General features: G+C 41.8%; 1 protein-coding gene across 3 annotated transcripts in view; it reads left to right on the top strand.

Annotated features, from left to right (window-relative positions):
• The window catches only part of LOC135993585 (ubiquitin carboxyl-terminal hydrolase 12-like), a 31849-nt gene extending 13815 nt beyond the window's left edge, over positions 1 to 18034 (top strand). The window contains exons 3-9 of one of the 3 annotated variants that reach the window (XM_065643535.1): positions 4090 to 4303; positions 5284 to 5510; positions 6697 to 6773; positions 7650 to 7733; positions 8414 to 8611; positions 10507 to 10585; positions 15064 to 18034. In XM_065643535.1, coding sequence (XP_065499607.1) covers positions 4090 to 4303; positions 5284 to 5510; positions 6697 to 6773; positions 7650 to 7733; positions 8414 to 8611; positions 10507 to 10585; positions 15064 to 15165 — 981 coding nt within the window. In that variant the 3' untranslated portion in view covers positions 15166 to 18034. The remainder of the gene's footprint in view (positions 1 to 4089; positions 4304 to 5283; positions 5511 to 6696; positions 6774 to 7649; positions 7734 to 8413; positions 8612 to 10506; positions 10586 to 15063) is intronic. The other 2 variants (XM_065643536.1, XM_065643537.1) reach the window with 2 other exon arrangements.
• Positions 18035 to 23877: the final 5843 nt, after the last annotated feature.

The raw sequence follows: 23877 nt of genomic DNA on the forward strand, positions 1-23877 counted from the left end.
CAAGAAGATAGCCAGGAGATGACATTGACTTGGTCAATAATTTTCTTGCATGTAGTAATACGCCTTCTTTATTTTTTGACAGCCTTGTGTAACAGTGAATCCTTCTAAAAAGGTGTATTTTTTGTATTTGTCAGTTTGTGTAGATCTCACTTGACTGGGGTCTGTTGGGCAATAAGAATTGTTTGCCTAAATTACCTATGGGGAGATTGGAACATTGATGTTGATCTTGCCAGTGCTTCTGGAGGAGAAAGGCAGGTGTTGCACCTGTGACATCTTTTACCAATTAATATAGGAGGTTGGTTAACAGAATCAGTAATTCCATGGCATCATATTTATGATGTGAAACTACCATTTTTGCAAAACTCCTGAGAAACATAAGTATACCTCTGTTTGCTGGTCGTCTGGGTACATTTTGTTGAAAATGGAAAGATGATATTTTGTTTGACACACCAAATAAGGTTAAGCTCACAGTTGAAGTGTTATTTGTTGCAGCTTGTTACAAATGCATTTAATTGACTTCTGTGTGGGTTTCTAGCCAGACACCAAACTGTCTAAACACGTTGAGTTATATTCCTTAAGTATGGTGTTAATGGCCATTCCAAAGCTGCTGAGGTTTGCGCCATAATGAGAAAAATGGAAGGCATCTCCAATTGTAACATAAATAGCCGAGCGATGAATAGTGTGAAGAGGAAAAAAATAGCAATCTAAAAATAACCAGAATTATTATTACCGCATCCATTCTCCGTTTTGAAGGACAAAATATTACTAATACTGTTGTGCTTTGCTCCTTGCAACCAATTTCTTTAGGATTATCGTTTTCATGCTGTTTCTCTGCAGAGCTTTTTCCTGAGTTATTTCTAGTTCTTTCATGTTTTGAAGGTAATTGGAGCACTTTAAAGAAGGCAGTTTCATGGCTTCAGCATCACTGCTGGTAAATATGTGGTTGCATTGCAAATAGAATAAAGCGTTGAACCCATGGACAATGGAAGCCTTAAAGTTTTCTTTTTTTTTAATAATTATTTTCTCTTTGGATCTCTGAGCTGAACCAGTTTGCCTGCAGTCAAACTGTTGCTAAAACCACCACAGTGTATATGGGAGAAGGGTCTGACTGCTCCTTCCCAGACCCTGTTAAAATACATTATGTGTAACATTAAACTGAAGTACAAGAGGGATGGAACAATGTTTTCATTCTAGAACTGCATCTCAGTTTTCAGTTTAAAAAAAGCTGCTATCTTAAGCCTTCAAACTTTATTTTTATGTTGAAAGTGTAAAATTTTACAGGTTCTTATAAAGGTAGGTAATGTTGACTCTAAGTACAGTTTTAAGCAAAACCAAAACCCCTATGTTTTTGCGTCTGTTTAAAATATTTTTTATACCAGAGAAACCATGACAAAAAAATTTTAAAACCTACATGTTCGTACCTGTTTTTCCTTTGTGTTTTAGGTCCCATTAGACTTTATACACTATTTGCATATTTGATCTGTGCATTGTAGCTTCAGGTTTGGAAATATTCATCAGCCCATTGAGAACTGCTTTGCCAACCTGGTTTTGGGGGTTCTGTCAGAGACAAATGGTTAGAACCCTCTTTTTTTTCCTGAAGAATTCCTAGCAAAGTTAAGGTCATAATTGGAAAGATCTGTCTTCTGTACTTCTAAATGCAAACCAATTGCAGTTTAAAAGTGTGACACTGCTATGTAATACTGTTTATTTGTGGAGAACTCTCTAGTCCAGAGAAGGGTAGATCAATAACTGAGAAACTGAGAAATTTCCCAAAGCCTTGAATTGCTCAAAGTTGGAAGGATTGTGTTCTAACTTGAAAAAAAAGTCAGAAATGCTGAATTAAAATGCATGGCATGGTCTTTTTGCAAAGTACTTGGCATGCAGTAAAACATCTAAACGGCTAGCATGCAAGATGTTGATTTCAGGAATAAAAGTTCTTCCCCATTACTTTATGTAAAGGTGGTAGACAACAAATAGAGTTGAAATATTATTTAGAAGGACGTTTTCAAAATCTAAAGCATACCATGAAGTGAATTTTTCACCATATCACACTGACTACTGCAAAGCATCTTGCATCTTATTGTCAGGAATTTTAAAAGCTATTTGGATGGAATGTAAATTCTTTAACTCCTTTAACGCTGCCATATAGTTTGCTTCTAATAATTTCTCTCCGTATAGATAGCATCGAAGCAGGCCATTTATAATCAGTTGACTTGTGGTTTTTTATATGATTTCTCCATTAATATAATTCTGAAATCTCATTAACTACTTGCTCTGTAAACTTGTTTTGACTTAAGATGTACCATGACTTTTTTTTGGTTAAGATGTCTAATTTCTAGTTTCTTCTGTCTCTTAATTTTCTAGGATTATTATAGACCAATATATTAGATACCTCATCTGAAAACAATCATATTTAATCACACTTTTGGTAGTTCTCTTGCCTATTTTGTCTTATATACAAATTTAATTAGCATGATGCTTATTTGTTTTCTTAGGCCACTAACAAGCATATGAGTTAGTTTCTATCCTAATTCACATTTGCTCAGCTTGCATATTTGTTTTCCTCATGTCAATAAGTTTTAACGTTGTTCTGTGTTGCTTGCATATGGTATAAATTAATGTTAATGTAACTATAATGCTGTAACCTTTTTAGCTGTGTGAATTAAGCTGTTAATGTTCTGTTTCAGTCAGCAAACTGATTATTATATTAACTTGAAATCATTCTGCTACAGTAATCACACTGAATTTTGGTGAGCATTAGTGGCCATATTCTCTGAGTACCACTTAACAAAATAGTCGGTGTTCTGTAGTGAGATTTGTGTGCTCATTTTGTTTATGTAAAATATTTTGCTCTCAATACTCTTGAGACACAGAATCTCATTGCCAGAATATCTGGGGACGGGCAAACCCAGGATTTCTTCTGCTTTTTTGAAGCGACGGCATTGTACAGTACAGTTGCACAATAAATTGCAAAGAGACAACTTAAAAAAACATAGTGTATTTCTTGGGGATGATACGGTAATATCTGAGTGGTCTGAGTGTTTGTTCTTGCTGAGCAATGCAGAGCGCTGCCTCTGGAAATTGTTATCGCCCTCCTCCTTTCTCAAACGATGCCACCTTCAGATATGGCAGATGTAAACCAGCTGCTCTGTGAATTTGCCTGCATCATGTTCTTCTCATAATATTTCATTAGAAACAGGAAATATTTAGCAGATACCTTGCTAACTATCTCTAAAAAGTACTTTGTGGGTCTGACACGGGCAAATCTACCGTCTGAGGTCATGCGTTGGTAACACCGCTGGGACGCAGCGATGCGAATGGGCGCTGCGTGTCTGCAGATGGGCGCTGCGGGTGGGCGCTGCGTGTCTGCGGGTGGGCGCTGCGTGTCTGCGGATGGCTGCTGCGTGTCTGCAGATGGGTGCTGTCTGTCTGCGGGTGGGTGCTGTCTGTCTGCGGGTGGCTGCTGTGTGTCTGCAGATGGGTGCTGTCTGTCTGCGGGTGGGTGCTGTCTGTCTGCGGATGGGTGCTGTCTGTCTGCGGATGGGTGCTGTCTGTCTGCGGGTGGCTGCTGCGTGTCTGCAGATGGGCGCTGTCTGTGGATGGGCGCTGCGTGTCTGCGGATGGGCACTGCGTGGCTGCTGTCTGTCTGCGGGTGGCTGCTGTCTGTCTGCGGATGGGTGCTGTCTCTTCCTTTTTCTGTTTCCTTGTCCCTCTGTCCCTGGTACATCAGCACCAGCAGGATCTCCCGTCAGGATTAGTCACACGCTGTATCTGCACAGGTTTTGATTTTGTGGAGAGCTCTCAGTTGGATTTTTTAAAAATTTTTGTCAGTGCTTTCCTGCTTTTTGTGTGTGCTCAGCATCACTGTGGCTGTTGCCTTCTCTTCCTTTTCTTGCTGTCACCAGCTGTGTGGATACAAGGATGAATCTTCTACACCATGCCTACTAGTATTTCCCCAATAAATGAGCTCTGACAGACATCTTTTCCATTTTCAGTATGTGACATTCTTAATGAGCAACCTTTCTTTGATTACTTCCTAACAGACCTAATATGAAAACGTTTGTTTTCCTTCTGTTCTGTTTTAACCAGTTCGGCAATACCTGCTACTGCAACTCAGTCTTACAGGCACTTTATTTTTGTCGTCCATTTCGGGAAAAAGTTTTGGCATACAAAGTGCAGCCTCGAAAGAAGGAAAGCCTCCTGACATGCCTCTCTGATCTCTTCAACAGTATTGCTACGCAAAAGAAGAAGGTGGGAGTCATCCCACCCAAGAAATTTATTTCCCGATTGAGGAAAGAAAATGGTAAATGAATACACGACTTTTGAATGCAGATTTAAGCATTGGATATTTAAGAATATAAAACATAAACACGGGTTTCTTTTTGAGTGAGTCCAAGCTGTCAAGTTTTAACAGATTTCTGGAAGATTTTTGAACTCCTGTTTGTGGTGTGAATTCCACCACCTGTGTAGCATAGGAGCAGAGATGATATCATAACCGTGCTGTGTCGTAAGAGCATTCTCTAGATATCTTTGTTTCTGTACTTGCTCGGACGAGGCACAGAGCGTGTGTATGAGTCTCAGTACTCCAGTTATTCCACGTTGGCATCATGTTCTGCAGAAGTCGGCTGCGAGTCAGCACATTTGGGGTCTTTGCTGGAAACCGTCATGGGCTAAACAGACCTCACGGAGCTGATCAGAGTTAAAGTCTCTAAGGAAATTTAACCACCCTTAGCCTGTTTACTTATATTTGTGGTAGGATAAATTCCTTAGGATGAGAACTAGTGTTTATTTCCCAGGGCTACTTCGTGAGGAAGGGTTTTGTATGTTGATTTATCATCTCTGCTTGAACTTGAAAAGATAACAAACTTATAGTAGGGGACTTTTGCCCAGTGATGCTGGACTTAATGAACTAGTGACCAAAGGCAACAAATCTGAATTTCTCTATTTCTCTCCCTCTCCAAAGAAAAACAAAACAAAACAAAAAGCAAACCAACAAACCTAAAAACCAATCATGGTTTTCTTCAGTTCCAAGAAATGCCCAAGCTGTTTCCTTTATGTTATTTTTCAGCTGCCTGTTTCTTGCAGCCTGAGGAACAGGTGAGGGTAACCTAACATCTATTGTGGGAACAAAGTACAATTCTTTAAAGACTCTTAACAGTGTAACCCACAATTGTAGGATAGGCCAGAGAATGGGGAGGGGCATGCACTGATTGCTATATCATAGTAACTTGATATTATGAAGTATCTGTATTTTTTCATTCTCCTTCATCTCCTCCTTTGCAGAATTATTTGATAATTATATGCAGCAGGATGCACACGAATTCCTGAACTACCTACTTAACACTATTGCTGACTTGCTACAAGAAGAGAAAAAGCAGGAGAAGCAGAATGGCAAACTCCAGAATGGCAGCATTGAGAGTGAAGAAGGAGACAAGACCGATCTGACGTGGGTCCATGAAATCTTCCAAGGAACACTAACCAATGAAACCAGATGTCTTAACTGTGAGGCTGTACGTTTAAAACAAAACAAAACCTCTTAGATTTTGCACAGGTTCTGGTTCATTTTTCCTAATACTAAGCACACTTTTTCATTTATTAGGGTAGATGAAATTGCACTCTCTCTATTAAAATATGGAGCATAGCCTATTTTATGACTGTATCACCTCTATGTTCAAACCAATACTCATTAAGGTATGTTTCTCAGAAAAAGCGTAGTGTTTTTCCCATTCCTCCTCCCTGTTTCCATCGAGGCAGTCTGCACCTGGCTGATCTAAGCTGCCTTTTTGTCTTCGTGTTATTCCTGTGTCAGTGATTGATAGTTTATGTTGTGTTTCTACATGAGAGTTGCTCACTATTTATTGAACTCTGGCATTAACTGAATTTATTGCAATCTAAGTCTGTGCTTCTTGATGCTGGTCCATAGCGACTCTATTTGAGAGCAAAAGAAGTGCCACAAAGTCTAGAATTAGAACAACACCACCTTCAGACCAGGAATTTGTAGTTAGCTGTGTGCTATGTCTAATTTAATATTTCTAAAAAAATGAAAACCTAGAAGGGGAGAGAAAAAGAGAAGTGATTACAACTGAAATGACTGTTCTTGGCATTTTACATCTAAAATTATGGTTATATGGTGAACAGAAGCTCTAAAAATGACATAAATAAGATTCTGTCTCAATAATTTTGAAATTAGATGTGAGCGTTCCACAAATGGAAAGATGGTTTTCCTAACTGCTAACCCATTTAATTGAAAACCCATCTGCCTGTTTCTGCGTTTCCTATAACCATTTACTGTTAAACTCTGAAATGCAGCAGAAAGCTGTGTTGGTTTACAAAGCAGAGTGGAATATGGTTAAAACTTCTCCAGCTCTGAGAGCTCTGACTGGTTAAAAGCTCAGTTTTGCCAGTGAAGTAAGCAGATGTGTCTTGAAGTCTCAAGGAGGAGGCATGGTTTTCAAGAAAGGTTTGGTGGTTCGGTTTGGTTTTCTTTTTAAATATTCCTCTCTGGATTGTAACAACACATCAGATGGTTTCTTCAGTTTTAGTTTACCTCAAGAAAGGACTTCTCTGTGTGTGTATATTTATTTTTTATCACAAAGCTCTCTACTTGCAGCGAGGACATTGCGTCATTCCAGAAATGGGTAAAAGAAATCTGCCAGTTCTAAACTGTTATGAAATATTTCGTATTTTTTTTTCAAGGTTAGTAGCAAAGATGAGGACTTTCTGGATCTGTCGGTTGATGTGGAACAAAATACATCAATTACACACTGTCTAAGGTAAATGAAAATACTTGTGAAAGGAAAAAATGGTCAGAAGAAAAGAGCCTAGCTTAGTGGCTCTATTGTGCAACAGTTGTAGGCTTTGACTTATGGTAAAATATGTTCTGTTCAGAGTGCTGTTCATTTTATCTTTATCGTGGCTTTTTGAAGCTGCTATTAGTTTCTTCAGTTTTTAGTAGTTAACCAATACAGTGATATCTTAGAGGTATGTAAGATTGATTTTTCACTTTCTTTTATGGGGATTTAAATTTGTTACATCATATAGTCGGGTTTTATCAAAACTAAGCACGATATGTTTGGTTTCATAATAAATTCTTGTTTATTTTAATATCGTTCTTGCATTTCAGTTGTCTGGTCCTGATGTTTGTGTCCAGGGGTTTCTTTGCTGATAGAAATTTGCTTCGTGTATTTGACTGCTAGATCCAAGGCTTATCAGCTGCTAGGATACTACAAGTTGCGTTTAGCAGCTGGCTTTTTAATAGCTGATAATGGATGTATAATTGCTAGGAGATGAAAGATAATCCAGGCTTGGGCCAGTCGATGGCTCATGGCTGTAGGTCTTAACATTTACTGTCTGCCCCCAAAGAAAACATGGAGTGGATACATCTGGAAACAAAACACCATCACCTTATTGCTGTTTATTGCCTATCATGTTAGACTCCTGCCCAGAAAATATGCAGTTAATGCTTGAGGGTGTAGTTTCCAGATTTTTCCAGCTGAACATTGATACTACATCCCAAGACTGGGACAAATACACCTAAAATGTGTTTGGGAGGTATGAGTGTTTTGAATAAGAGGAATTTCATCTTCTGTATGTACTTCGGGTTTTTTTCAGGATTGTTAGCTTATCTCTCTTTTCTTTCATTTCCACAGGGGATTTAGTAACACTGAAACTCTATGCAGTGAATATAAATATTATTGCGAGCAGTGCCGCAGTAAACAGGAAGCACAGAAGAGGTAAGGTCCAAATATTCAGGCTAATGGAAGTGTCCTCTTAAAATGGGCAGCTGTGGGAAAAATACACCTTGTGAATTTAGTAAAAAGAGAATGTAAGGCAGTTTAGGTCTGTGTTTGGTGGGGAAGGGAGTAAGGAAAAGTGGAGAGACCAAGTAACTTTGTGGTAAGCTTATCAGAGAGAAATGAAGAGATTGATTTTCTGTTCCTCCCAGAAGAGCTTGTATCTGGTGCTTCCAGACATTCGCATTTTCCCCAGTTAACATTAATCAGCTTAAAGCCACTGAAAACCATCGCATCTGCTTTCACTGAATACCAAATACGAAAATCTTATTTCTCACCTCATACTTGGTGACAGAGCAGCAAAACAGATTTATTCCATCTATTTCTTCCCATTGATGTGATGAAAAAATGATGTTTTCTACATAGGCAGTTGTCCTGCATGTCCTGCATGTCAGTTGAGCTGTTAATCTTTCAGAGTAAATATTGCCTGTTCTCACTGGAATATACATGAGAAAAGTGACATTAAAAAAAAAAAAGAGGCAAATTTCAAAATAAAATTTTCATCAACATTTTACATGCCTTTTAAGAAGCTTCTTCATATTGAAACTGTTCTTGAAAAGCTTTGTTTTAGCTGATCTGCTAATACCTTTTTCTTTGTTTAACATCTTTTTGTGGTTCAGAATGCGAGTGAAAAAGTTGCCCATGATTCTAGCTCTGCACTTAAAAAGGTTCAAATACATGGACCAGCTGCATCGATACACCAAACTCTCCTACCGTGTAGTCTTTCCCTTGGAGCTCCGGCTCTTCAACACTTCAGGAGACGCTACAAACCCTGACAGAATGTATGACCTCGTGGCCGTAGTTGTTCACTGTGGCAGGTACGTTGGCTTTGTGCTTTGTGGCACTTAAATGCTTTTTCTTGACATTTGAAAGGAGTCTGTCATCCATATGCTGTTTTATAACAGTACTCTGGCTGACAGTATGGGACCATGCTAAGCAGCATCAGAGCTAATTGTCCAAAAGTACATATTTTTAAAATGTTTCAGTCTTTCTTTCTACTTTTTTCCTAGTTTAAATTTTCCTTTGAGTACCTAGGTTCGCTCTTTTATCAGCTTTCAAATATGTCAGCAATTCAGACAAGTTGTTTCTTTGAACTGTAGCAGAGAGTGGTATTTAAAAAACCAAACCCAACAAAACCCCCACACCCTCAACCCTGCTTTCCAAGAAAGCAAAATGAAGTTAGAACAAATCTTGGAAAAACACTGAAATAGAATTAAGTTACAGTTCTCATGTTGCTGCTTGCTAAACCATTACAGGTTTTTTTAGAAGCTGGTGCCACCACGTGGAATAAACTGTGTACTGCTGATTTTTTAAAATAACCCTTATTCTCTTTATTAAATTTTTGTTGTTTTGGTGGTGGTTTTAATTCTGGTTTTAAAAGCAGAGAGGAAAAAATCTTAAGCACTTTTAGGCAAAAAAGCAGCCGTGGAAGGCAAAAAAATATTTATAACTGCCTTCTGGAAGTGTGAGCTTTAAAGTAATAAGTTATTACAGCACACAAATGTTCTGAAACATTTTTGTGAGGAGCGAGACAATATAATCAACACACTAATATTGCATAGATTTAGTATAGATAAACTATGTATAATAATAGGTGATTTCTATTGTGGTACGGTTGTGCTACTTTTTATTTCTTTTTGTCATGTTAAGATCTCATATATTTTCTCATATCTCATATATATATTTTCTTCTATAGATTCTTAATTTGCTGTACCTATAACTACACTTACATGTTTTAACAATGATGTTTAATCATTTAGATGTATTAAGTGGCTTTGCTTTTTCTTCTCAAACCTGTTGTCTGATATAGGGCTTCTAGGAATCCTGTGACTCCTCTGGTTTCAATTCTTACTAGGAACTTACCAAAGACTTAAGACAAACTACATTTTCTAAATATTTGAATTCTCAGAACTTGTTTTGAATATTTTGCCCTCAAGTTTTAGTTTTCATTTAGTTGCTCTAAACAAAGAAGTTTAATTCCATGACAGGTAATATGTTTAAGTGTATCAATAATTCTAGAAAGATTAGAGAAGTGCTTTCTTTTGCCTAAACCTGATATGAATATAGGTTGTTTTAAAGCCTTAGGTAGATGCAAAGTAAAAAGTAAAGCGGGGGGGGGGCGGATTCGGAACCCTGTTTTTTTTGGTTGGTAGATTGATAGCTCGTGGTTTTCCGTCCATATAGTTTATTAACCCAAACCACCACCTTTTCAAGGCGAGCGTTTGGGATATAGGCAATAGAATCAGACTGGGAAACTGCTAATGGAAAAGTGGGAACAGCAGTTGCAGAAAGCCTGGCTGCAGTCAGCCATAGGCTAAACCACACTATGAATTTAAAAAAAAAAAAGTCTGTGCAAATAAAATATTTCAGACAGTTATTAAAATTTTTGAACCGTGGTCAAAAGTTTTTGAACAGTGATTGAAATAACTGGCCTTCAGTTTTGGTTTCTGAAATAAATGAATGACAATCTGAAATATTTAGGAAATGGTATATTTTGAATATATTGTGTTTGGCAAGTAGCAAAGACAGACATTTTAATTCAAGCAATTTGGCGAAGGCTAAGAACCTAGACAGTGTTATGAGTACTATTAAACAACATTAAGAGCTGGGAAACCTAACTCTGCCAGTAATAGCTGGAATCATGAGAGAGAGCAGTGCTCCTGCTTTTGTAGGCACAAGATTAATAAATCTTCAATCCTTTTTTTTCTGGCAGTGGTCCAAACCGTGGACATTACATCACCATTGTGAAGAGCCATGGCTTTTGGTTGCTGTTTGATGATGACATTGTAGAGGTAGGTATGATTTACGTGGTGAAAACAAGTGTAGACAGCATCGCTCCCCCCCCAGCTCTGGTTTTATGTCTGGGATTAGCTTTTGCACCTCTGAAAGTATTTCAGCAAAACACAGGATAATTGTGGACATGTCAAAGGTAAACTTCAGCATTTTTGGGCATCTTCGTTACAGAAGTAGTGTGAAGAAGGGCAAACCCACACGAGGGCTGTATTGACCCCTCAGACCACAGTTGTCTCATTCCAGATCTGAAATGCTCTTATCTCAGCCCACCTTTTGGGCTCCATTTTGTTGCTAACTTGCTTTGTGCTAGTTGCATTTCATTGCTGTATTTAAGAACTTCTGTCCTTTGTAGGCAGTTTCCCCCAAAAAATTGAAGTGTAGAAAAAACGGAGAGTGTGGGAAGGTCCTGAGAGTATACAAAGATATTTGGGCTATTTGTGACAACGTTGAAACAGTCTGTTCAAGCAAATTGATGCTTCACTTTTCTACTAACATATCTGTAGGCTAATATAAAAAATATGTATATATCCATGTATTTCACATAATTATTAAGCAAATATCGAACACAAGAACAAATACCACAGTAGAACTGCTTTCTATAGAGATGAAAATGTACCGTTTGCCTCTGAGATCTCATGGTCAAGGTTGAGGCCTGATGCTCCGTGTCCAAATAGGTGCAGCAAATTCCTTGCTTGTGTTGATATAAAGAAGATGTAGTACTTTCTCCAATTTTTTTTTTAAATCTTTGCTTAGCTTTGAATGTCAAGAGTGACTTGGATAGCTTGTATGATTATGAACAGTTGCCTTTCTCCCATTATTGTATTTTGAGGGTTATTTTCCTCTGTTTCTGTCATGGCCAAGGGACGTATTTGTGTCAGCAAATTTTGGAAATAGTGTTCACTTCAATATTTTTAAATGCAAGTATTCGCTGTCTTTTCCAGCCAGGAGATAAACTTTACATTTTAAAAGCAGATGTAAAATAACCGTCTTGTTGTCCTCTATTTGTTTTTTATCAGTCACTTCTATGTTGTATCTTAGCTTTTAGGTCAAAATGGAATTTCTTGTTATCTGCCAACACTGTTGGCACTTTTATAGATGTGCCAAAACATAACTGTTATTGTCTGTTATTGGACAATAAATTCAAGGAGCTGTCACAAGTAAGCTAGAATGTAGTTCCTCTCTCTTAGAGGGATGCTTTTTTTTTTCTTTTTCTTTAAGCTGCTTTTCTAACTTTAATAATGGCTTTTTTTTTTTTAAGTTCATCTTCTTTTACTGAGTTTATCTAAAATGTTGTAAAAATAAAGCTCATTGTTCTGAAATTTCTGCTTTTTGTGTTTTCCGTAGTTCTTGGAGTATTCACTGTCTTGATTAGGATTAGCAAGGTAGCCCTGTCCCGTAGCACTATCTCTGCCCTGGCTGCACATCCAGAAGTTTACGATTCGTTTTCCCGCTAGAAGACTCTCCTTGGCTGGCATTTGCATGTGGTGTTTATTTTCTGTGAAATTTAGGCATTATTTTTCCGGTGGAAGGCATGAAAAACTGCACAGGAGAGTTCTGCACAAGTCATTCGAGATCGTTGGCCCTTTCAGATGAAAGGTTGCCCCTTGCGCTCCTTGAAGAGTAGAGGATGAGGATTCCTGCTGGGTTTGTCCCAGAGCACCTCTTTGCTACCCGTTGTAGCTTCTCCTGTCTTCCACACGTGTGATGAACATGAACATCCCATCTCACCTCCCTCTGTCTATAAAGTCCCACCCGTTCTCTTTCCTCGACCTTCTAGAACTCACCTGAATTTCTGGCAATTCAGTGATCAAGGAGAACAGGGCAGTGGAGACTTCTCCTCCTCTGCTGATACTACAGGCTGCTGGAAGAAGTAGCTGCAGTTTTACTCATCTGTTCTCTCTCTCCCCGCTTAGTCATCCGCTCTTGAGAATTAATTCCTTACTAGCGCTGCAGGCCGTTCACTGGAAAAGTGAGGTAAAGCCGCAACTGCTTTTCTCAGTTCCATCTGATGCCTAAAGACATTTAAGTGTCCACTCTGAACTCGAGCAAGTACTATTCTCAAACTGCTTGTGACTGGCCATAAGGTGACACCGCAGGAAATGCATTGCTGTGTGTGACATTTCAGAGGTTGTCCTCAAAAATGGAGTGACAAAAAACCCCTCCAAATCCCCTGAAATGTGAATTCTTTATAAGCTTCTGGGTTTGAGGCTAACCACAGGAGTCTTCTGCTCTTCAGAGGCTCTAAGAACATGAAGTCAGATTTTTAAGACTTAACATTTTATGTGTGAACTGGCTGCATGACAAAACAAGTGCTAGTCAGCAGACGACAGGAGATGAGTCCAAAGCCCTCGTGCCTCTATACGGATATTGCAACTGAAAGAGAACATGGGAAAAAGCTTTTTCCCCTGAAGTACAGTTAAAAAGCTTTGTTGCATTTTTGGCAAGTGATAGGAATTAGTAGCTCTGAACTGGCAATAGGAAGTAGTTTATCCTTATTACCCACTAAATGTCAGAAATGGTGAAGTCATATTTATTTATCTATTTGGATTTGGTTGGAAGGCCAACTTTCAATTAAATTGAAGATAGATAATAATCAAACATACTACAGCATATGTGAAAAGCAGCTGCGTCAAATCCAGGAGGCAGATCAGTCCGCATGGGATACCGTGCCAAGTAAAATTAATTGAGAAACCTGAGTAAATGATCTCTGGCTAGTTAGACATGTTGTCATTAGAGCAGCTGAGACATTACAGTGACAGATTTTATCTGAGAGAGGGAAAAGTGTCCACCCAGGGACTTCTCCACATTGAGAAAAGGGGGAGAATGATTCTACATCTTCACTGAAATATTTGTTCAGTGACTTGCAGCATTCAGTTGAGTGCTATGAATGGTACGCAAGAAAAAGAGTTGGTTTGGGGAACCGGAAGAGTTGTCTGGAAATGAACAAAGGATATTGAAGTTCAGTTAACAGGAAAAATAATCATAACGTCAGGTGAGGCTGCAGAATCCTAAAAATAGTTGTGAAACCATCAACTGGTTGTTACTTTAAAGCTGCAGCTTTGTGGTCCACAATATACGTGGTTGACTAAGGTTGGGAAGAACAGAGTCTATATAATCCTCTTTCAGTTCCACAGTGTTTTCTGTGGGTAGTGAAATTAAAAAAGGAAGTCAGTTTTGCTGTGATAAAACTAAAAATATCTGTAGGATGAATTAATCTAGATCAAATGTTTGAGTTGCATTCAAAATGAGTAGTGGAAGTAGACTTGATTGCATGGCAAGTTACTTGGCACTTAAAATAAAACATGTTTGAGTTGTCTCCTAAATATATTACAAGGCCTGTGTAGCTAACAGTTTATAGGAGATAATTTTGTTAATAAATGGTGTGAAAATTCAAAAGTCCTCAGTACAGTATTGCAGCTTCTCTGAAGTCTTAGAATGGAGAAGAGAGAGAGGCAAAACTTCTCTTTGGGGTTTTTTTCCTCCACTATTTTATTTTTAACATCCAGAGTCCGAAAGGTATTTTAAAATACTAAAATATAGTGCTGAGCAGCATGGGTCATTGGGAGTGTTTTATTTCAGTGTTTTGGTCACTGTGTTTGCTCTCTGCTGACTGCAGAGGCAAATTCAGAAATGCGAAGCCAATCATTCTCAGGAGCTGGGTCGAGACTCTGGAACTTGCATCTTTAAAAGACCTTTAAAATGCCCTACAGGCCTTGCTGGTTGGAGTAGAAAATGGAAAAACTGCTTTTCTGCATTTAGTTCCCAACTTGAAATAAAAGCAGACCATTTAATTGTATTAATACGGCAAATAATTTATTTCTCATAAGTTAAAACCTCATGATAATATTGCAGTAGGCATCGCACTGGCAAATCCTAAGGAAAGGAAGTTCTTGTAAGACCAGAAGATCATAATCAGATGAGATCCACAGATTTCATGGTATAGTTACCAGTAGCACTTGCAGGACTTCTCTATGTAAAGGGTCACAAGAACTTTAAAATCTGGGGTTATTTAACCTGAATGTTAAAAAATCTGTTCAAGATGGTCCTTATGTACTCCCAACTGTACAAAAATCTTCTTTGCTGATCAGTGACTGCTTTTTTAAAATTTACGTTACGAACAGTCAGGAAAGGTAACACCTGTCTGAATGAGAAAGCAAATACTAAAAAAGTAATGTGTTCTTTTAAGGATACGTTTTCATGGATCCTTTTTTCATAGTCAGGCTTAAGAGTGCACTGATTCTGGGAGGTTTATTATTTCATCTCTGTTTCCTTTTTTTCCAATAGTGAGTAAGGTAATAAGTGGAAAAAATGTTTTGTTGTATTGGGTTGGATTCAATGATACTGAAATATTGTTGCATTAATGCTGGGTGGCTTTCCAGCATCACCCCCAAGAATGGAGAATAATGCTTTGTGTGGGAAAGGGATTCTTGGGGTGATGTTTTGACTGAGGCTAATTATAACTGTCATTAATTTTCAGAAAATTGATGCTCAAGCCATTGAAGAATTCTATGGGTTAACATCAGACATTTCCAAAAACTCAGAGTCTGGATATATCCTCTTCTACCAGTCAAGAGACTAAGATAAGAGATACATGTATACAAATAAAATAAAAAAGGGATCAAGATATGTCCAAATGGAACGTGTTTGTGACAGCAGAAGCAGTTCCTCGTTGTTGCTGTAGGACCAGGACAGATGTAGCGGGGCGAATCGAGGTTTCTCCCTGCCGTTTCATGGAGGATTAGTGCCGACTGCCGTAACAAGAAGAGCTTTTGTTCCAGTTTTCTTTCTGGGCTTTTTTTACGTGCTATCTTCCAAAATCTGTGTTACCTCTACTTGAAACCCGGCTGCTTATTTGTTCACGAACTGAAGAAGAGATTTAAAAGTAGCATTGTAGAATTTTTACCATTTAACGTTGGCCTGAGGCTATACCTTGGTTTCTACCATTGTCGTTTTTCTGTATTTTAGCAGAATGATTTCAATATTCAGTGTCAGCTGAAGGCATATTTTAGGATATGAACAGCAGCTGGTTGCTGGATATTTTTGGTGACTCAGACTTGAGAAGCAGTACAAAGCTAAGACATATTGGAAATGTCAAGTCTGTAGTTTTTATTAAAAAAAACCCTCTCTCTGCAGCATTGTAAATTCCCCATTATGCATTATCTTGGTTTTAGGTAACACTAACAGCACTGATTCTTTGTATATTTTTATTTTTATTGTTCTGTTTCTTCTTCAGAAGGTCTAGAACTTTGTCCGTATTCAGCCTAGTCTCCCGTGCATTTTTCTTTTGAAGCAGAAGTTTTGACTCAGAGCCTCATTGCTGCAGATTTAAGGGGAGCAGTTACCTTCTGAAGAATATGTCTGGCAACCAGTTGCTGTAGAAACTTCGAAGTTACAGCATTTCTTGGAGCTATTGTGTAAACCAAAAGTGCCCTCGTTCCGAAACAGGATCTGTTCAACATTTCATTCAATACGTTGTAAACTGATGCAACTCGCATTTTGAATCTATGCTAATACACAGAAACAGCACTAATTGTGAAGAGTTAACCAAGGGAAGCATTATTTATGTAACTAATCCAGTTGTTCGTAGTCTTCAAGATAATGAACAAGTAAGAAGGAAAACAAACCACCCAACCCAGACGTTACCTTGCTAAGTGTTCCTCGTCACCCATTGGTAATGTTTGAATCCATCTGGGAATCACAACACCCCCCCAAAAATGCTTCTGATTGTTTTACCTCTATAGGCCTTGCTTAACAGGGGAAATTGTTAGTCTTTTGAAGACTGAAATTAAGTAATTATCCGTTATGTGTGTATATATTATAATCTCAAGGATAACTAGAAAGAAAAGACGAAGGAAGTTTGTAAGAAATCTCAGAAAATGTTCTGCAATTTTCTTTCTGAAAAGTCCTGTTGCCGTGCCAAAGCTTGTCACAGCTGGCTCTAAACTACCAGTGGAAATGAATATTTTCCTTTCTTCATCTTGTTAGGTGACGCGAGAGCTGTCCTCTGTGTGGTTGTTCCCAGCACAGCCGTTCATGGTATATACCAGTGATTGTTGTTCTTGAGGATATTTAACTTATGCAATTCTGTGGCTTGTACAGGATATAAAATATTTTACCAAAATACTGTCCTCAGGAAAACAGCATTTCACAAACAGTTTCTAGTCGTATGTATGTATCTGTTTCTTCTTACCACAACCAGAAGTGTCATGTTAGCAATTAACTCCTGTCTTCAAAATGCAAATTAACCATTATCATCGTGTTCCAACTGGGTACAGCTTCCATCCTCCTGGCACATCTCCTCTTCCAGAAGATAAAATATGGATACTGGGTTTTTAAATTATTTTTTATTATCCAGAGTACTGTCATTTTAAGAGACGTGTTCAATAACAGCAAACGTTCTTGTCATCTTGTTCCTATTGTGTGAGAATTGTTCCTGGCTAAGAGCCTTCTCCCCTTGTTCACACACAAGCTGTGAGTCCTGTCCTGGTGGCGCTACCAGAAGCCTGTCATCACCAAGTCTTGCAAAAAAATAATAAAAAAGAGAGCACTGAGTTAAAAATAATCTAAGCAGTAAATACAAAAATTAACGTAGTACACTAGACATGTATTTTGTATATCTGGCGAGACATTTTTACAAATAAAATACCTGACTGAGAGATAATATTGAAAGATATATACTATAGATTAAAAACTGTTAAAAGTGCACTTTTGCTACAGATTTATAAGGAGACTAAAAGGAATTAAATTGGAAGAGAACGGTGCGATGTTACTTCTGTATAATAGATGACCCCACCTGTCTCCAATAAAGGTCATGTATGATCCAACGCGCATGGCCCAAATGCTTTTCCTTGAATTTCAGCCCCAGGCAGAAGCAGACGGACGGGGTTGGGCGCTCCCTCTCCTCAGACCTCCCTCTGCGCCGGCTGGATTTGTACTTGTATAACCTGTGCGTGAGCGGTTTAAAGCAAGAGAAATGAGTAATTCAGCGTCACAGATGATAACTGGTGTGCTGGTGAAGCGAGGAAAGGTTTGGCAGGGCCTTGTCCCCGGTGCGGGTGTTCCTTGAGCTGGTCGGCAGCCCCCGTAGCTCTGCCCGTGCCTTTCCCTCTGATTTCCTTTCTCCTTCTCCCTCTTTCACCCCTTGCTCTTGGATTCCCTAAGACTTTGTTGCAAATATTATCTGACTGATCTGGAACAGAGGCATTGAAAAGCAAGGATAGTACCATATGCTTGGAGCTTTACGGGTTTGTTGGGAGACAGGTCTTCATTTCTGTCTCATTCATTGGAGTTCATGTTTTTATGGGGAAAATTGGATCAAACAAAGGCCGTTCCCATGAGGAGGAATTCGTGGGACTAGGTCAGAAAGCAACGGAAGCAAATGAGATTTGAAAATGACAACTGCTCTGTAAAACGACATTTTAAACCCAAAATACTGTCTGGTCCTTGTCCTGCTGGGTCACACATTAGCAATAAATAAACGGAGCTAATTTTAACACTGGTGAATGTTTGACTTTCAGTCACTTTCGAAAAAGTATTACCCAGAATTAATTTTCTGGAGGGCAAACGACCAAAATCAGAACATCTGAAAGCGACGTGGGTTTAGCTTGGAGTACTGGGAAGAGAGGATTGATACCAAGATTTGAGGGCTGGTCTTCTCACTTCAGGTCTCCTCCAGAACCTAGTGCTGGAGTGAGGGTGCTGTAAAGACCATCCCGTAATTATTATTTCTCTCTGCTTGCCAGCAGCTGAAGCAAAACTCACTGCGTGTGGCTATTTTGCTTCCAGGTCAGCAAATCCTACAGTTTGTGGAGAGGCTCTGCCCTAAAGACTTCAGAAACCAGAGTTGTTTATGAATTGGTGTTTGTGCTTGGCATGTTCTAGTTACCAGCAAGAGCTTTTAAAGTCACCGTGCCAGCTCAGTTTAGGATATGTTTAAAACAAATCACATTTGATTGGTACAAGAAAGAAAATAGACTAACAAAGGCCCCTGAGACAAGTAAAACCTTCCCATTGTAGTCCTCAGTGCTCATCAAAAGGAAACAATCCCCTGAAACATAATTAATTCTCAACATGTAAAGTCCTGCTAGCATTTGCCGTTGTTGCACTAATTAACCTTCGGGCTACTTCTGTCTGCTTCTCTCCCGCTCCTGCAACATCAGCCCTATCTGCAGAATTGGTTTCCACCTACCCAGCCAGCCTTTGGTTCCTGAAAGCAGCAGCCGACTGGGATTAGATGTCTGTATGTGATAGTTCAGAGTACATAAAGTTAAAAATGAAGCGGTAGCGGTGGGATAGCACAAGGGTCATCTTGGACTTTCCCTCTGAAGACGACGCTTTGCAAAGGAAAAGGATTTGATACTTTCTGCCCTCCGGCTGCTCATTTTAACTAACTCCCCTTTGTGTCAGCGTGTGTTTGGAGAGGATGCTGGCTCTGTGGCATCTGGGGAGCTTGGCTTGTGTCAAAGCAGAACCGAGCAGCCCCAGGCCAGGGTGAGGATCTCGCTGCTAGAGGTCGTACGTACAACAGAGTGTAGCAGTGTTGGAGCTGGTGGCACGGACTGCGGAGCATCGCAGGTCCCTGCGCAGGTTCGAATGAACCTGTTGTAGTGTGTGCAACATCTCTGCACAGCACCCCGAAGGGGAAGGACACATCCCACAGGGGCAGTATATTGTTTGGGTTGCCAACAATGAGCACGTTTAGCCGTTGGCAGCTGTTTCAGAAGCTCCTTCATACAAATAATAAAACACAAATACAAACCGTTGCAGTGGTCGTCAGTTCTCCCTTCGTCGGGGCACCTCCTACCGTGCCAGGGTATGTTTGTCTGGGACGTGGGAGTTGGTGGGTGTAGGAGTAGATGCTCTCTGAGACCACCGTGGCATGATGGGCTCCGGACCCCTGAGCCAGTGTCAGGGGCCTTGAAACAGAAGGTGACTTAGAAACCCCAAGAGGAGGAGTTAGATCTGAAGGGCCGAGCTAAGAAAGGATTTATAAAGGCCTTAAAATATCAGAGCCCCGAAAGTATTACTCTAGATGCACTGGCCCAGTTTTATCGAGGGCAAAATGCTTTCGGTGCCATGCTGCTGAGAAGTGTCCTGTGCACCTGGACCAGGGAGCTGCACCAAAGCCAGGATATGCAGTGGAGGCACAGATTACAGCGCAGTTTGTGTGAAAAAAATCCAGGTGGTTCCAGCTGGGTCTTCTGGTGATTTCCAAGTCCGAGGTGGTGTGCAAGGAGAAACCTGCAGAGGAAGGGGAAAAGGGCAAGGCGGGGGGCTAGAGCTGCGTTTGGGGTCGGGAACATCCCCAGGTCTACCCAGAGTTCATTTCCTTTTCAGGATGCTTTTTCTCTGGAGTGTAGCTGCTTTAACAAAAGATATTGTGTGCGGAATATAGAGGTGGAAAGAGACATTTACATGGCTCTAGGGCCTGGACTTAGAAGGGACAAGCTAACAGGAGCTTCAGCTGCCCAGCTGGAGTGAGCTTCAGACTGCTGCTGACCACCGGACCATGGCTGGGGATGGAGATCAGGTCAAATGTGACTGAAGTCATTTCTTCTGTCTGCCCCTAAGTATAGACACGAAAGACAATAGCGGGCGTTTTTCAGCAGGAGATGAATAACTTTGTAATTAAGTACCCTAATTAGTGCTCTATTAGCGCATTTGTTTCCTTCGGAGAGGAGCAGCGTGCATCTACTGCAGCAAGCCACCGCGGCGCCGTAAGGCAGAAAGCGGGGACCGTGCCGTGAAGAAGTGGAGGGAGGGAAGGGATGGCCCGAAGGAAGGGAAACCACAGCGGGAGCTCTGCCCAGAGGCAGCTGGGAGCGGAGGGCTGGTGTCTCGGGGGTCTTTGTGTGGCAGACCCCGGGCAAAGCCAGCAGGAAAGATGTATGTGGCCAGGAACCTTGCGCTGGTGTCAGCACAGATTTCACACCTTGCGAGACCTCCTTGCCTTGACTCGTTCGCATCCCCTACCATTTGGGTTTGTCGTTCCTTTTTCTCTTAGCGATGGGCAATTTGAAATACGCTCAGTATTTTGAAATGGTCAGGTCTGCAGCGGTGTCTTTGCCGGCCGGGGGCACTCTGTGTGTTCCAAGGGCTGTTGCAGGTGGGAAGTCTCGTCTCAGCGACACGTCTCTGCCTTGCGGACTGTCCCTGAGCGACGAAACACATGTGGGTGGATGTTTGGGCTCTAATTGGGGCGCCATCATGTTGCCGTGTGTTTTTCAAGTCTGAGCAACACCTGGAGGCCCCCCTTCCCCGTCACCTGGACAAGCCAAGTGCCAGAAGATTGTTCCGTTAGAAAACTCCTCTGGGTCCCTTTGCTTCCACCCTCACGCCAGCAAACACTCGGCTCCTCCCTGGCAAGCACAATGAATTGCCTGAGAGAGCACGTGGTGGTGATAGGGAAAAAAAAGTGTTATTCTTGGCAACCCTTCCCAAGTCCTCTTTTTTTATCTTTTTAAATTTTTTGATGTTAAACTGTTCATTTTCAGGTTTTGAGTCACAGTATTTCTCCACGCAAAAGGCCACGAGTTTGGAAAAAATCCAGTTTATTCCTTCAAAATTCTTTGCCGTCACTTCAGCATAGAAGAGCCAAACCGCGCTGGTACCTGCTGCCGACATGGATGGAGGAACAGCCCCGACGTCTCCGTGTCCCTGCAGCGAGGATGCTCGCTGACACCTTTCAAAGCCTCCTGGCAGGCGCTTGGGGTGTCCCCGAAACGTGGGGACAAGCGTGGGATAGCGAGGACCAGAGAATGAGTCTTCAGGCTGGGAAGGGGTATTAAAGGATGTGTGAAGCCACCAGACAGAGCAAAACGGAAATATTTTCATTAACTTAGCCCTGAGGTGCAGGCTAAGCAGAGCTGAATGGAAATTTTACCCTTATTTGCCTGGTTTCTCATGGGCGGTGTAGAACTGAAGATAAAACTCGGTTTGAATTTTTGAGGCCTCATAGTTTCTTTAGCTTCAGACCCAGCAGAAAGGCCAAACTTTGGTTTTGCTGAAGTTTCCCATCCATCCCCCAACAGGAGGAGGTTACTGGATTTGGGAAAACCAGTTTCTCCAGGCGGTTCCTCCGCAGTTCGAGCCAAGTGCTTCACCAGCAACGACTCGGGGAGCGAAGGATTCCCGTGAGAGCTGGCAACCGCATTATCTTCTTCTAAAAATATCTTCTGACAAAACATAAAACCTCTCCGAAATAACCCATCTGAAAGAGCGGGATCCAACTTTGGGCTCTCTGGAGGCTGGAGCTCGGCTCTCGGCTGCAGCATGGGCTGTGGGTTGCAGCTAAAGGGCAGTAATTAGAGCGATGTCACCTTCGGTCCCCGGGAGAGGCATCCTTCCTCGAAGCATGGCTGGCGAGATGAGCTTGGAGAAACCCGCTGCGTTAAAAGGGCTCTGCTGAGAGGGCGGGCAAATGAGAGCATCCTCCGCAGCACAAAAAACAGGGAAAACCAGGAGTGTGGCAGGAAGGTGGCTCGACTTTTTCTTGGGGTCATGGCTCTGAGCATCCTTGTGCTGGAGCCATGCATCCCTCCTCAAGTGCTGTCAAAGTTTATTCCGCTCTCTGGGACTGCAAAGTGGCTCCTGAAGTTGTTTTGTTGGGTCGTGGTTTTTTTCAAATCTCAGGGAGGAAAAAAAATTCACTTCCCCCTCCTCCTTCGCCGAGCATGTTTAATCATTTGCCAGTTAGTCATATTCCTAAGAAAAGCAAATGTTGCGTGATGGTGAGTGGCAGCTCCTGAAGAACTGGCACTAATTATATCTCGGCACCGAAAAAATAACACACCGGGCTGGCGAATCTTGCTGGGAGGGAGTCGCCTCTCCTCTGAGCGCTCGTGCAAACGGTCGGATTGCCCCAAAATCACTGAGCAGCCACTTTCCTGGCCCGCAGGCCCCTTTTCCAGCTCTCCACTGTAGGTTTGGGGATGATAAACGCCACCTTGCTTTGGGTTTCATCCCTTCCATTTCCACCCTGTTTTTCCTCCAAGGCCGGTGGAAAGCATTTCGGGAAGTCTCCCTTTGCCTTGTACATCTTTGATGGATTCAAACTGCCGCTCGCCCCCTCAGCAGCCAACACTCCCCGAGTTGGCACCGTCAGCTGCTGCCTTGCCCGGCGGCATCGCCTCTTCCTCGGCTGCCGGGAGAAGCCGGGCATCCTCCCTTCCTCCCATTGCCCCCACATTGCGGAGCTGCGATGAGTCAGGAGCAGTAGGGGGAGGGATGAGTGGGATGGTCTGGCTGGGGTTGTCCACCCGGCTTTTATTGTGTGTTAACTCTCTTTTATTTATCCTGCAGAGCGGGTTGCACTGGCCAGACACAGCCCTGCCCCCCTGTTGCTTTCTGGGGCATCTGGGGGATCCAAAACACCTTGTTTTGGGGCCATTTCTCCTAAGGTTCTCCCTCCTGTCCCCCATGGTTGGGCAGCAGGGGCCAGGACAGGACTTGGCACCAGGACTGGGTCACGCTCCATGTGCTGCTGTGATGCTCACCTTGAAAGGTTTCCAGGATGAAAATGCTGTAATTCGAGGGGAAAAAATGTGCTCCTGGTTTTGCCTGGTCATGTAGGTGCAGGGGCAGGGAGGAAGGCACTCGCACCATGCGTGGGTGCCCCACAAACAAACCCCAGCTGCCGTCCGCTCCCCTCCCCTTCTGCACTCACACCAGGGTTTTATCTGGGGCACCAGTTAATGCCACAGCATCCCTCCAGCACCTGGACTGTGCACCGAGTGGCTGCTCTGACCCTGGTCACAGCATTCGCTTCCCGATTTCCAGTTAAACAGACGCAGGCAATCCAAACAGTCTGTGCCTTGGCGCAAAATCCCCTGTATTTTGCTAAATCTGCAGTGAACTCAGGCTGGGGGTCCAGTCCCCAACCCCATCACAGCACCTTCGAATGCAGGAGGGTTTGGGGATGCTCCCAAGGACCGGGATTTGGGCTGGGTTTATTTTTCCCAATGTATCAGCGGTGTTTTTCCTGGATGGGGTTTTGTTTTCTTAAAAAGCCAAGTGGCTAAAAATAGCCCTCTGCTCGCTGGCCCGCGGTGTGCCGGTGTGAAGCCGGCGCAGGCTGCGTGCGGGGCCGACCCGCAGAGCCGCAGCTCCGGCAGCGGGAGCCCGGCTGCCTCCTGCTTCCAGCGCTGCCGGCTGCCTCCTGCGCTCGGCTATTTAAAGCAGCTATTTTGCCTCTTTTGTGTCTCAAGAAACACCTGATGGGAAAAGCAGGGAGGTTTTTTTTTTTCCTTGCTGAAATAGCCACAGATGATTCCAAGCTCAGAGATTTTGGATC

Source organism: Caloenas nicobarica, chromosome 12 (assembly GCF_036013445.1).
Source record: "Caloenas nicobarica isolate bCalNic1 chromosome 12, bCalNic1.hap1, whole genome shotgun sequence".
Classification (NCBI taxonomy): domain Eukaryota; kingdom Metazoa; phylum Chordata; class Aves; order Columbiformes; family Columbidae; genus Caloenas; species Caloenas nicobarica.